This window comes from Pseudorasbora parva, chromosome 23, assembly GCF_024679245.1.
Source record: "Pseudorasbora parva isolate DD20220531a chromosome 23, ASM2467924v1, whole genome shotgun sequence".
NCBI classification, from domain to species: Eukaryota; Metazoa; Chordata; class Actinopteri; order Cypriniformes; family Gobionidae; genus Pseudorasbora; species Pseudorasbora parva.
In genome coordinates, this window is record NC_090194.1 from 28,543,471 (window position 1) to 28,558,282 (window position 14,812).

Sequence of the window (14,812 nt, forward strand, 5' to 3'; positions counted from 1 at the left end):
TAACCAATCAGGATGCGGTCGGTGAGACATGCGCAGAAGTTTATTGTTCCCGCTTGTTTCACGCAGTGTTTCTTGATTGGTTGCTTTTCAGCGGGGTGAATCATGGCGGAAAGCGAGAATGGCAGGGCCGCTAAAAGAACTAAAACAGATGAGGACAATGAGCGCGGAGAAGTGGGAGAACTGTCCTCCGACAGCCCGGTCTCGGATTTTGAAATCACCCGCGTTCTGCGTGAGTGTGCTCGGGAGAAGAACATCTTCATTCATGGAAAGGTGTGTGTGCAGGAGAGAACAGAATCACTGGGAAATCACCACCATCAGAAATCACTAACTAACGTTAATTATTACACATTTACTAGTAATGTAGCTAAGTTATTTATGTCTAATTACTAATAATTAGTAATAGGTACTAGTATTGCAACTTTTCTAGTAGTTATTTGTTAAAAACTAGTATTTTGTTACCTAAGCCAAATATGCTTCTAACTTAGTTCTAACATTTATATTTTATTTATTTTCTAAATGTGTTATATCTAACTAATCAGAATGACTGTTGTAATTAATTTAAAACCTGACTAATATGACTAGTATTAATGGGATTAACGTTACCTGCTAGCAAGTCTCTACTAATAACATGAATGTTTAGTTAGTTTAAAAGAATACATGTTAAAATTACAAATAATTAAAAATCCTTGACACGTGGACCCTGGAATTGTTTTAAATTGAGATACGGTAACTTACATCATCTGAAAGCTGAATCAATAAGCTTTCCATTGATGTGTGGTTTGTTAGGATAGGTCACTGTTTGGTCGAGATACAAATATGTTGAAAATCTCAGGGTGCAAAAATAAATAAATAAATAAATATATATATATATATATATATATATATATATATATATATATATATATATATATATATATATATAGAGAGAGAGAGAGAGAGAAAATGGTCTTTTAACTTTGTCCAAATGAAGTCCTTAGCAACGCATATTACTACTACTATTAAATGTTTTATATATATATATATATATATATATATATATATATATATATATATATATATATATATATATATATATATATATATATATATATATATATATATATTCGGCCGGAAATGTATTAAATGTATTAAAAGAAGAAAAAATATATATTTTTGACCCATACAATGTATTGTTGGATGTTGCCACAAAACCCGTTCAACTTATTGTGGTCCAGGGTCACATATGTTGTGTTTCCTAGGTAAAGGATCAAGATGCTGTTGTGATCCTGGAGAAAACTCCCATCAGACAGGACACGCTGTCCGAGTTACTGAAGAGCAGTCAACTCAAGTTGGAGATGAAGAATGACGTGTACAGCACATACCAGCTTCAGGCACCAGCACACCTGAATGGTAGGATTACAACATGTTTTCACCAGTCTCTGTTTGTTCATTTTATCTGTTCAGAACTACAGAATGAGGGGCTTGCCTGCACTACCATTGGTTTTTTAGACAAGTATCATAAATGTTACTTCCGATAAATCACTGTACCATTTGTTAAATGTACTCTATCATTCAAGTTTGGGTTCGGTACGATGTTTTTAAGCTTTTGAAAGAAGTCTCTTACTGCTCACCAAGGCTTTTTTTTTTACTGGAATCAAATTCAATATTGTGAATATTATTATAGTTTAAAATAACAATTCACATTAATTTGTACATCACATTTTACAATACATATTGTTTCAAAGTAAATATATAAATGAACTTTATTCCTGCCATTACACCAGTCTTCAGTGACACATAATCCTTCAGAAATCACAGTAACATGCTGATTTGCAATGATATATATATATATATATATATATATATATATATATATATATATATATATATATATATATATATATATATATATATATATATATATATATATATATATATAAAATATACAGGGTGTCCGCGGGGTTTTAAAAAGTATTAAAAAGTGATAAATCAAAATTGTCAAATTTAAGGCCATTAAAAATGTTAAATGTGGTCTCAGAGGTATTATTTTTTTCCAAATTAGGTATTATTTTTTTCAGACCATCAGGTGTCCTATTCTGATTGAAATTCTATCTGTGTTTGCGTTAGTTCATTTAAATATGGGCTTTAGCATATCTGGGCACATAATCAAAGATCTTTCGTCTCCGTCTCAACATATGTTTGATGCTGATGTCATATTCAGCGGTCATTCGGCGTCATCTCAGAACACTGCGCGCTCATCAGAAGTAGCTGGCTTACGTTTTATTTTAGACTTGCTTCAAGGCATATCTCCAACGACTATCCTCATAAGACGATCTTAAATTATTTATATGAAGTCTAAAATGAACAAAAAGAGTTGAGAGAAAGAGGCGCGATCCATAGACAGTATATAAACAGTGAGATCCGCGTGTCTGTCTGCTCTTAAAGGGACAGCAGCCAATAAAGCTTCTTGACAGTAAAGTTAAAGAACAAAGGGAACAGAGAAAATGACTCGCTGCTCTTGACTAAATAACTTTTGTAGCTTTAATAAGGATTAACTATTTAATTTATAGTTTATGCAGTGCAGACTGCATATAGCTTTGATAACTTTATTACATTTCTGTATATTTCCTAACTGTTCAGACAGGAAGGGCAGGAGTAAACATGACATTTATTATGGGTTTATGTTAGCATTGTTTTAAGTTTACTTAAATTAGAATCTGTTATATTTTTGAAGCCTAATAATGAATGTAAAAAATAAAAAAAAATCAGTAGCTGTATTAATATCAGTAATACTGGCCTTCATTCATAAAAAGATGCCATTTAAACAAGTATTTAAAATATACTGTCTTTATGTTTTTTCTACATTAATTGATTAACTGTGAAATTATATTAAAAAATATGTTAAAAACTTACAAAAACATTTCTTTTTTTAATTTAATATATGGCTCAGGTTTTGTTGTTGGAAAAAAAAAACACTAAATAATTTAATTGCTGAATTACCAATTATTAATTGAAATAAAATGTGTATGCAGTAATGCTTCTCCTTAACCAACCTTTGTGAATGTTGAGATGTATTTTACTGTGTCTGAATGATAACTTATAACAGATTTCCTCCTGGTGTCGATTCTAAATCTATTCTTTTTTGTATGTTATATATGTCATAATCTGTGTAAATAATAGAAACGTTGCTGATTAACACTTGGAATTCAGTGTCGTGATGGTTTTAAAATATTCTGAAGGTAGTAAAAAAGGTATTAAAAAGTAGTAAATTTAACTTAAGGATTGCTGTATATACCCTGATATATATATATATATATATATATATATATATATATATATATATATATATATATATATATATATATATATATATATATATATATATATATATATATATATATATATATATATATATATACACATACATACATACATACATACACACACGATCAGGCATAACATTATGAACATCTTCCTAATATTGTTTTGGTCCCCCTTTTGCTGCCAAAACAGCTCTGTCCTGCAAGGCATTGACTCCACTAGACCCCTGAAGGTGTGCTGTGGTATCTGACACCAGATGTTAGCTGCAGATCCTTTAAAGGGATACTCCACTGCTTTTTTTATATTAAACTGTTGTTCCCTTAGCTAAGATGAGTTGATGCATACCTCTCTCGTCTCAGTGCGTGCACTTAATTGCTCTGACGTGCGGTGACATTCTAATAGCATTTAGCTTAGCCCACTAAGCCCAGTTTATTCATTAGAAGCGACCAAACACCTCCACGTTTCACCTATTTAAATACAGTTACACGAATAGTTGAACAACCAAGTATGGTAACAAAAATTAAATTTTGGCGCTTTTCTAAGCGAGTTAAAAAGGATAACTATAATGTATGCCGCAATAGTACTTTTGAGAGTACTTCGACTCGGCGCAGTAAAAAGTACCGCCTGAAAAATCCTCCCTCAAATCTCCCCCTCCCTCTCTCATTTTCGTCAATAGGGGGAGAGGATTTTTCAGGCGTGACTTAGGTGGTACGTGTCAAAGTAACATCCACATGGATGGCAGGACCCAAGGTTTTTCAGCAGAACATTGCTCAAAGCATCACACTGCTGGCTTGCCTTCTTCCTTTTGTGCATCCTGGTGCCATGTGTTCCCCAGATAAGCGACGCACACGCAACCGGCCATCCACGTGCTGTAAAAGAAAACGTGATTTATCAGATAAGGCTACCTTCTTCCATTGCTCCGTGATCCAATCCTGATAATAATAATAATTAGTTACATTTATATAGCGCTTTTCAAGGCACCCAAAGCGCTTTACATATAGAAGGGGGAATCTCCTCAACCACCACCAATGTGCAGCATCCACCTGGATGATGCGACGGCAGCCATATTGCGCCAGAACGCTCACCACACACCAGCTGATTGGTGGAGAGGAGACAGTGATGAAGCCAATCAGGAGAGGGGGATGATTAGGAGGCCATGATAGACAGAGACCAATGGGCAAATTGGGCCAGGATGCCGGGGTTACACCCCTACTCTTTATCGAAGGACATCCTGGGATTTTTAACAACCACAGAGAGTCGGGACCTCAGTTTAAAGTTTCATTCGAAGGACGGATGCTTACATGCCCGCAGTTGGCACTTTTGGGAGTGGACAGGGGTCAGCATGGACACCTGGACTGGTCTGCTGCTATGCAGCCCCATACGCAACAAACTGCGATGCACTGTGTATTCTGACACCTTTCTATCAGAACCAGCATTAAAGGGTTAGTTCACCCAACAATGAAAATTCTGTTATTAATTACTTGCCTTCATGTCATTTGACACCCGTAAGACCTCTGTCCTAGCCTGACAAGCCAGACCCACATCAAGATGTTTGGTCTGGAAACTCACCATAGACAGGGCTCAATCCCCGAGGGGCGGGATAAACGGTTGTCTTTCAAACTCCCTCTGCACGCGATAGGATAGCGCTACACCAACCGGAGCAACGACGGTGAAGGGGAGCTCGCTGACTGATTAAACATTCGCCGTATCCGGTCGGCTAAACTCCGAACACATCTTCCCTTTTTAAGAATGACTTCAGTGCCGCTCTTTGTTCTTTTCTCAGAGAAAAGCTTAACTCCAATTCCAGAGTCGCGGGCAGAGCTGATTCGAAAGACCGCCGCCGTTCGCCAGTTTCTGTGTTACTAGAAGCACGCAAACGCAACTCGGCCGTCGTCATTATGGCCCCGCCCGCCGACTCTATACACGATGTGATTGGGCCGTCCAGATTCTGAGGAATACAGCTCAGATAGGAATTGAGAGTTGCTAGACCACACTTGCGGGCAAATTAAATTTGCTGCCACTAGGGTGCGTCTAGATTTCTAGGCTACCTCTGTCCATCTTCGGAACACAAATTAAGTTTTTTTTGTTGTTGAAATCTGATCGCTCAGAAAGGCCTCCATTGTATGTAATTTCCTCTCTCAAGACCCATTAAAGGCACTAAAGATGTTGTTAAAAGTCCATCTCACTACAGTGGGCTCGACAATAATTTAATAAAGCGACGAGAATAGTTTTTGTGCGCAAAAAAACCTTAAATAATGACTTGTATAGTGATGGGCCGATTTCAAAACTGCTTCCTGAAGCATTATGAATCAGTGTATTGAATCAGCGGTTCGGATCGACACGTTGATTCATCACTATTTTGAGCACAAAAACTATTCTCGTCGCTTCATAAAAGGATTGTGGAACCACTGGAGTGCCTTTTATGGGTCTTGAGAGAGGAAATGACATTGGCGTCAATGGAGGCCTTTCTGAGCGATCGGATTTCAACAAAAATATCTTCATTTGTGTTTCGAAGATGAACAAATGTCTTACAGGTGTCGAACAACATGAGGGCGAGTAATTAATGACCGAATTTTCATTTTTGAGTGAACTAACCCTTTAACATCTTGAGCAATTTGAACTACAGTAGCCTTGTCTGTTTGATCGGACCACACGGGCCATCATTCGCTCCCCACGTGCATCAGTGAGCCTTGGCCGCCCATGACCCTGTCACCAGTTCACCGCTGTTCCTTCCTTGGACCACTTTTGATAGATACTGACTATTTTAGTCTGGGAACACCCCACAAGAGCTGCAGTTTTGAAGAGGCTCTGACCCAGTTGTTTTCTAACACATCAACTTTGAGGACAAAATGTTCACTTGCTGCCTTATATATCCCACCCACTAACAGGTGCCGTGATGAAGAGATAATCAATGTTACTCACTTCACCTGTCAGTGGTCATAATGTTATGCCTGATAGAGATGTGTGTGATTCTGCAAGTAGGAACTTGTCTGTTCTTAAATGGATCTGTGGTGCTTGTCTGTCCCTTTTTATGATTTCACATACATTCTAGTTATATTACACTCTACTAAATTTTCAAATTTGTGCAATTATACTTGGCACTTTTCCCCTTTTTATTTAAATCTCTTTTCCAATTAATTTGGAATTTATGCACAATTTGTCTTATTTTTAGAATCACTGTCCTCAGCACTGCTGCCATCACGTTCACAGCAAGTTTCTTCAAAAAAAAGTGTACAATTTAGATATTGAAAAACTGTATTGGGAGTCCAAGGCTCCATTTCATGCAAAATCCACACATCATGATTTAAACCAAAAATCCATTTGATTTATGACCATTATATTTTTCGTGACAGAAATCAAAACAACAGTGGTGTGCCCTGCGACAGAGAAGCATGTTAAGAAGTATTTGCATCAAGAGGTTTTTCTAGTTGAAGAATCAGGGGAGGATTACCGTAACCTCACCCTACCGTACATCAGCAGCCAGAGCTTCAGTGTGCAGGTGAGGCTTCGGTGACCTCTGACCCTTCATTTCACTCTTATTACAGTACCACACATACATACAGCTTATAACTGGACTTCCCATCTTTAATTTTCATTTCAGTGGGTACACAATATATTGGAGAAGAAAGCTGAGGCTGATCGGATTGTTTTCGAGGACCCAGACCCTGATACTGGTTTTATTTTGTTGCCCGATTTCAAGTGGGACCAAAAGCAGGTGAATCTGTCGCGTTATATTTCGGAGCGAGTGAATAAAAGGCCTGTGAAAATCAATGACTGTTTCCTTAACTCTCCAGCTACAAGACCTTTATCTGATTGCCATCGTCCACCGGAGGGATGTTAAAAGTTTGAGGGATCTTACATCAGAGCACCTGCCATTACTCACAAACATTCGCAGTAAAGGAGAGGTGAGCTATATGGATTCATGTGTCAAAATCATCTACAAATGGTTTTCATTTACAGTGATGGAAGTGGAACTTTGAATCTGTTGTCCACTAGATGTCACTGTTTATCTGAACATGTAAACCTTACACAACACTATTTCTGCTTTTTCACTGTGCATTTGACCCATTAATATTAGCATTTGTTCATTCAAAAAACAAAACAAAACAAAACAAAAACCTTGTTACGTGCACTTTGCTAGACTAACAGGGACTTGACAGTGCACTTAAATACTGTTGCCCTCTTGTTGATTTTATTGCTTCTATTCTCATTTGCGAGTCGTTTTGGACAAAATCATCTGCTAAATAATGATAGTAAATGTGTACTTGCTTTTTAAAAGCATGCTACATAGACTAGTTTGGGGTTGGTACGTTTTTATGGTCACTAAAGACAGTATTTATGTGATCAAAAATGCAGAAAAAAAATACAGTATATTAATATAATTTATTTATAATAGAACCAAAAAACAATTTGTGATTTGTCTGAGAATGTCAAAAAAAATGTTAACGATATTTTTATTCAGAAAATAATATATTAATGGACATTTTTAAAAAGGTTTCTCATGGAATTATTTTAGAATTTCTATCAACTATAAAATTGAAAGATTCAATGTAATTTTTATTATTACTGTTGTTGGGTATACCTGTCTGATTTTTGTATATTGATTCATTTTTTTGTTGTTGACAAAATTGTCAAATTATTGTAAATAACAGTGTTTAAAAAATTGAAATGCTTGATTGCCATGAACATAGCCATTGCTGCTGTTGTGGAGTTAAATCATGAATAAATAAATACATATTTATAATATAACATTTATAATATAATGTAACATAATGGTTTCTACTCTAAAACATTTTAAATTGTAATTTATTCCTATGATGCAAAGCTAAATTTGTCTTCAGTGTTACATGATCCTTCACAAATCATTCTAATATGCTGATCAAGAAATTGGTCAAGAATTTTTTTTTTTTTAATCAATTTTGAAAACTGATGTTGTGTTGCTTAATTTTTTTTGTGGAAACCATGACTATTTTTTCAAGAATCTTTGATGAATAAAAAAATATTCATAACGGCATTTATTTCAAATGGAAAATTTAGCATTATACATGTCTTTTATGGTCAGTTTTATTCGATGTAAGGCATCCTTGCAGAATAAAAGTATTAATTTATAAAAATAAAAAAAACCTTATTCTAGATATGTAGATCTGTGTTGATCCTGTGGAAGATAAAACAGTTTAATCACAATCTCAAAATCACATATAAACATAAAAAAAAGGCAACACCAGGTTTTTCCCAAGTACATTTGTGAGATGTAGCATGGCTAGCCAGTCGAATTGAAATTCAAGTCTCGTCTTTATCCACAGGACACCATTCAGCGGCAGTACGGCGTCCCTCCGAGCAAACTGCGCGTTTACCTCCACTATCAGCCGTCGTACTATCACCTCCACGTCCATTTCACCTCGCTGGAGTACAACGCTCCAGGTTGTGGAGTGGAACGAGCCCACCTGCTCTCCGATGTCATTCAGAACTTGCAGGCAGATTCCAGTTACTATCACAACCGCAGCCTGGCGTTCCCACTGCGGGCCGATGATGGTCTGCTCCTCAGGTTCAAAGAGGCCGGGAAACTCTAGAAACTTTCTTTCACTTGTTTGCTAATTTTACGATGTCATACTTGCAGGTTAAAGTACACTTTCTTTCCAGCGAGTTGTTATTGTTAGTGCATTGTTAAAGGGATAGTTCACCCAAAAAGGAAAAAATAATTACTCGCCCTCATGTTGTTCATCTTCAGAACACAAATGAAGATCTTTTTTTAATCAAATCTGAGAGCTTTCTTTCCCTCCATAGACGCTTCACAAAGTTCACAGAGATCATAAAACTAATCCATATGAACTGAGCGGTTTCGTCCAACTTTTCTGAAGAGACACAATCGCTTTATTTGATGAACAGATTGATTTTAGGCTTTTATTCACAAAAAAACATTCATCAACTCATGTTCGCTTGATGTGTGAGAACCAATCAGGTTCATTCTCGTGTTACGCATCAAGTTTGTGCTTCCGCAAGAGGTTTGTTGCATCAAGCAGGTTCAGTTTAGCTTCTGTTTGTTCGTTATATGTGGATAAAAGACTAAATTCAATCTGTTTATCATAGGTTTGGACTAAACCGCTCAATTCATATGGATTAGTTTTACGATTTCTTAATGAACTTTTTTTTTGGTCTAAATTGTCAATGGAGGGACAAAAAGATTTTGTCAAAAAATATCTTTATTTGTGTTCTGAAGGTGAACAAAGGTCTTAAGGGTTTAGAACGACATGGGGGTGGGTAATTAATGACAGAATTTGCATTTTTGGGAGATCTATCCCTTTAAAGGCCAATTCACACGGCATCAAGAGATGTCTGAGCTTGTTTTCACCGATTGAACATGCCGAATCTGTGCATGCCGGCCCGTGGAATGTCTGAGAAGTGACTTACTGTAATCTGGTGGTTGTCTGTGTTGGTCAGTGTCTGTCGGTGCAGTGAGAATTGGCCTTTACAGTATCCACTCTGTGTAGTGTAATATGGTCTTGTTTGTAGTTTTATGTCTAAATCTGTTTCGATTTTGTGATCATCTGCATTTTTATTAAAGTACTGTTTGTTTTTAAATCGTTTAGTTGTGTTTTGTCTGTCATGCTGCGGTTAAACTTGTGGATGCAAACCCTATTCATCACCCAAAACTGCTATAATTTGGTCAGGCTGTGCACCTGTCTGTGGTACGACGTGGCAATTTGAAAGCAGAATCGGAGCCAGAGGGGCCCCAGGCCTTATTCTTTGAGGTTTTAGGGGTCCTTTGAAGAGATTTGGCTGTGACTGACAGAGCAGCGGGCCGCAGTGAAGCTCCTGCGCTGTTTTTTAAAACTTCTGAAGACATGAATAAAACCTACTGGCTTAATAGTAGTCCAAGAAGCATGAAGAGTAAAATATCACGAGTGCAGCGCAACTGATACTGTTTTTGCTTTTCAGTTCAGTCGCAGATTGTTTTTTTGTTAACAAAAGTAGTTCTTTGGTTCTGAGCTCATTGTAAATCCAGGGATAGAGAGGCAGAAAAAGTCCAAAACTCCACAGCAAAAAAAAAAAGATTGACTGTTCAAAGTTTGTGCTGCCTGTTTATGTGGTTTAACAATGAGTTTTTAAAGATTTCACTCTTTTACATTACACAATCAAAGTCTTACAATGGCCTCTATTCACAGGCAATCACAAAACAGGATCTGTTTTGAGTATCAATACTCTTTTAAAAGGAACAAACAGTTCCCCCAAAACCGTAAATCTTATTAGCTGCTTGTATTCTGTAGTTTTCGTACATATACATTTGTTGTATGGCTTTAGATGACTTTGAATATAGCTTTTTATTGGCCTATTTGGAGCTCAGCATCCATGTTAATTCTTTTCGTATTCCACCGAAGGATAAAAAGGTTTGGAAAGACATGAGGGACAACAAATTATGACAGTTTCCCACTTGCACCGCTCAGTCATTCTCATTTGAGAATCTAAGATGATTTCAGAGACTCATCTTTGTATTGTTCCTCTAAAGCAACTGAAGCCAGCTGCAGCAAAATCCCTTTGAGAAAGAATACTTGTACAAATATAACGAATGTTTTTGATGCATCTGGCTGCTGCTAATTTCAGTGTTGTCACTAGCTAAAGCTCTTGTGCGCACCCTTTAACTCCTTGTTTTATGTTCATTATTTCCAAGTAATTACCAGGTATTATTACTTATCTGCTGTGATATGTTTGGCAGCTAATTTCTATATTTAGACAGAATATTCCACCTTAAGAGCTTTTAAATGGCTTTAAGGAGACTCTCCAGAACAATTACATAATTATAGCGCACAAGTGTTGCTGTCAGAGAGAGCCTCTCCATCTCCATATATCACTCCGCTCTGCTTTTTGTAAATTATTATTTTGTAATTTATTTTAATTTTTATGGATTGACTTATTGAGCACATTAAATGTGAATGTAAAGTAATAGGGCCCCATTGTTCCAAAGTGTAATGAGAATATATGGTGTATTTATGCATTATGATGATGTTAAAGGAAGCTTGATTGTTGTCAAAGTGGGAACTTTTTGGCTACTGGTGACATGTTTTTAGTCAAGTCACCTTCATAGCACTTTATACAATACAAATTGCTTCAAAGCAGCTTTAAACAACATGGTGTGGTTTAATTCCAGGCTGCGTAACAAGTCAGCAGCTATTTTTAAAATTAAAATACAGTCCAAACATCTAAGACCGCCAGTGAGCGTACTTATTTTGGAATGTGTAATATTTCATTTTTTGTATATTTTATCTTTAATTTTTTTAATAATTGGAACAATTGTTTGTGTGTGTGTGGGTGCATGCGTGCGTGCGTACACCACACACACTTGGCCTCCATGGATGGGACTTGTTTGTTCAGCACATCCCTCAGATGCTCAATTGGATTGAGATCTGTGGAATTTGGAGGTCAGGTCAACACCTCAAACTCGTTGTTGTTCTCCTCAAACCATTCCTGAACCATTTTTTGCTTTGTGGCAGGGCGCATTATCCTGCAGGACCCAAGGTTTCTCAGCAGAACATTGCCAAAAGCATCACACTGCCTCTGCCGGCTTGCTTTCTTCCCATGATAGTGCATCCTGGTGCCATGTGTTCCCCAGGTACATGAAACACACACACACGGCCATCCACATGATTTAAAAGAAAACGTGATTCATCAGACCAGGCCACCTTCTTCCATTGCTCCGTGGTCCTGTTCTGATGCTCATGTGCCAACTGTTGGCGCTTTCGGCAGTGGACAGGGGTCGGCATGACTGGTCTGCGGCTATGCAGCCCCATACGCAACAAACTGATGCTCTGTGTATTCTGACACCTTTCTATCAGAACCAGCATTAACATCTTGAGCAATTTGAACTACAGTAGCTTGTCTGTTTGATCGGCCCACATGGGCCAGCCTTCGCTCCCCACGTGCACCATTGAGCCTTGGCCGCCCATGACCCTGTCGCCGGTTCATCACTGTTCTTTCCTTGGAGCACTTTTGATAGATACTGACTACTGCAGACTGGGAACACCCCACAAGAAGTTTTAGAGATGCTCTGACCCAGTCGTCTAACCATCACAATTTGGCCCTAGTCAAACTCACTCAAATCCTTATGCCAGCCCATTTTTCCTGCTTCTAAAACATCAACTTTGAGGACAAAATGTTCACTTGCTGCCTTATATCCCACTCACAAACAGGTGCAGTGATAAAGAGATAATCAGTGTTACTCACTTCACCTGTCAGTGGCTATAATGTTATGATGTAACATATAATGTGTATAATGTGCCTGATGTATTTATATATCTTATGGATGGATGGATGTATGTATGTATGTATACTAGAAGTGATTTTGCCGAAGTCATGCGACCCACAACTTTGTCGTTGCTAGCGCAGTTCTCTATTGTTTGAGCTGCAGGATTTAAATATAACAAATTAAATGATTTACATGATGTGAGATATGAGTGTGGTTTGACAAACTGAGGGTTATCTTACTGCAAGTGTTACAGAGGAAGTTAATGTGGCCATGTGTGAGAATGGTATTTGTGTAGCTTCTCTTTACCTGAGAGGTTCTGAGTGTTTGGGTGAGTGATTGGGATAAATTCTGTTTTCTGCACCAGTATTTTGAGTTTACAAAAAAACAGATTAACACTAAATAGGCAACGAACATCTCACATTCATCCAGCTTTCTTCTTTACTTCTAAATCCCCTGCGGTGTGAAGTTTATTTACACTCCGCTCTTAAGCCAAAGTCTGAAACTTTATTTTCATATGATTAACTTAAAAACTAAAATAAAATTAAGATGTGAACATTTTCCTAAAATTTAGTTAGTTAAACTTTGCCCTTGACTGTAAATTATCCCGATTTCAAAGCATTCACATCAGTTTATTTAAATGCAAATGCAGAGCTGTGGATCTGCGCGACGGGAAATGATTCAACTCTTTCTTTGTGTTGTTCTTTGCAAAGCATTTGCGTTCCCATGGGTACAAGCAGCGAGGGGCTACATGCTGAAGTTCTTCTTTTCAAATGGTGTTCCCTGATAGCAGTCGAGGGTCTGGGGTGGTATTTGGATAACTCAACAACTTTGACCCTCAATGCAAATCTATAATAGTGGATCTTTAATTAGCTTTCTAATGGTTTGCATTGGTTGGTGAGAGAAGTCTGATGTGAGGTTAGATTTTGGAACAATTTTCTAAGCTGTCTTTGCTTTATAATGTGTAAACTGTGGCATGTGCCTGGGATTAGGACATTTCATCGAGGATTTTAGCAGCACCCTGATGGTTATATGCTCAAGAGGAGAACTTCATGGCCTGAACTTCAAGCAGCACTGAAGTTTGCTGGGACGTTTTCAGTTTGTAGGTATGTGGCGTATATTTTTTACATTCACATTTATAGGTGACAAAGAAAGCAATCATTAATGTGATTTGTGGTGTTTGAATGGATTATGAGCTGCAGTAAACGCAGTATTTATCTTTCATTGCGTTTGGTTTTTTGACAACAACATATGAATTTTAATGTTTTTCTAACAGAAGGAAAATTAATTTTCACCTGAATTTGACCTCTTGCAAGACATCTAAATATTGTTATATAAATCATTAAGAGATTATTTTTAAAATGTTTTTAGTGTTAAAATATTATATGTATTTAATTGTAATTTATTATTTGTGTGTTAGGGTATTGTAGTGCACATATCACTTAAAGGGCACTATTAAACTAATATATATATATATATATCTGACATTGATAATCTGACATTATCAAGATAAATTTGCTCTGATACAGTTTAACTGAGTTCTTATATTTTATTACCATTTTTTAAACAAATAAACTGATAATATGAGAATTTTTAAGATTACAAAATTTATAGTGTCCTATAATTTATATACAAATAGAAGACAATTAAATATTTGATATTTTATATATATATATATATATATATATATATATATATATATATATATATATATATATATATATATATATATATATATATATATATATATATATATATTTTTTAAATTTAATTTAATTTAATTCAATATATATAATATATATTGTATAATAAAATACAAATAGAAGACAATTAAATATTTGATAATATATATATATATATATATATATATATATATATATATATATATATATATATATATATATATATATAATATCAAATATTTAATTGTCTTCTATTTGTATATAAATTATAGGACACTATAAATTTTGTAATCTTAAAAATTCTCATATTATCAGTTTATTTGTTTAAAAAATGGTAATAAAATATAAGAACTCAGTTAAACTGTATCAGAGCAAATTTATCTTGATAATGTCAGATAATTTTGATAGAATGGTATGAAACGGATTGCAACCATTAGCAGCTGTTAAACTTTAGTACACAATTAGATAATACCAATTTAGGTCAACCTATGGCCAAGAAATGCTTCATTTAGGTCCGTCCACATGGAGACCTGTTTAGCTGTAGCCTATACGTATACATTTTGTACCGTAACAGCGTTTCGTCCACACGGATCCG

The 14,812-nt window shown here is 36.0% G+C and overlaps 2 protein-coding genes across 3 annotated transcripts in view; both read left to right on the forward strand.

The window, feature by feature from the left end:
• Positions 1-61: 61 nt before the first annotated feature.
• Positions 62-9,879, forward strand: dcps (decapping enzyme, scavenger). The gene is made up of 6 exons (XM_067432997.1): positions 62-270; positions 1,239-1,389; positions 6,654-6,799; positions 6,902-7,015; positions 7,095-7,205; positions 8,604-9,879. Exons 1-6 carry the CDS (start codon positions 103-105, stop codon positions 8,868-8,870), a joined length of 957 nt encoding a protein of 318 aa, XP_067289098.1. The 5' UTR covers positions 62-102; the 3' UTR covers positions 8,871-9,879.
• A 1,870-nt stretch (positions 9,880-11,749) lies between these two features.
• Positions 11,750-14,812, forward strand: part of kcnj1b (potassium inwardly rectifying channel subfamily J member 1b) — an 8,551-nt gene continuing 5,488 nt past the window's right edge. The window contains exons 1-2 of one of the 2 annotated variants that reach the window (XM_067433315.1): positions 11,750-11,905; positions 13,528-13,641. The gene's annotated coding sequence lies outside the window, so the exon portion shown is untranslated. Of the gene's footprint in view, positions 11,906-13,386; positions 13,454-13,527; positions 13,642-14,812 lie in introns of those variants that run through there. The other variant, XM_067433316.1, reaches the window with a different exon arrangement.

Excerpts from the sequence above, each read along its gene's own strand:
- dcps (XM_067432997.1), top strand. The coding sequence starts at position 103 with ATGGCGGAAAGCGAGAATGGCAGGGCCGCTAAAAGAACTAAAACAGAT. Across the intron at positions 7,016-7,094 it reads TCAAGTGGGACCAAAAGCAG|CTACAAGACCTTTATCTGAT; the intron begins GTGAATCTGTCG and ends TTAACTCTCCAG. Across the intron at positions 7,206-8,603 it reads ACATTCGCAGTAAAGGAGAG|GACACCATTCAGCGGCAGTA; the intron begins GTGAGCTATATG and ends CTTTATCCACAG.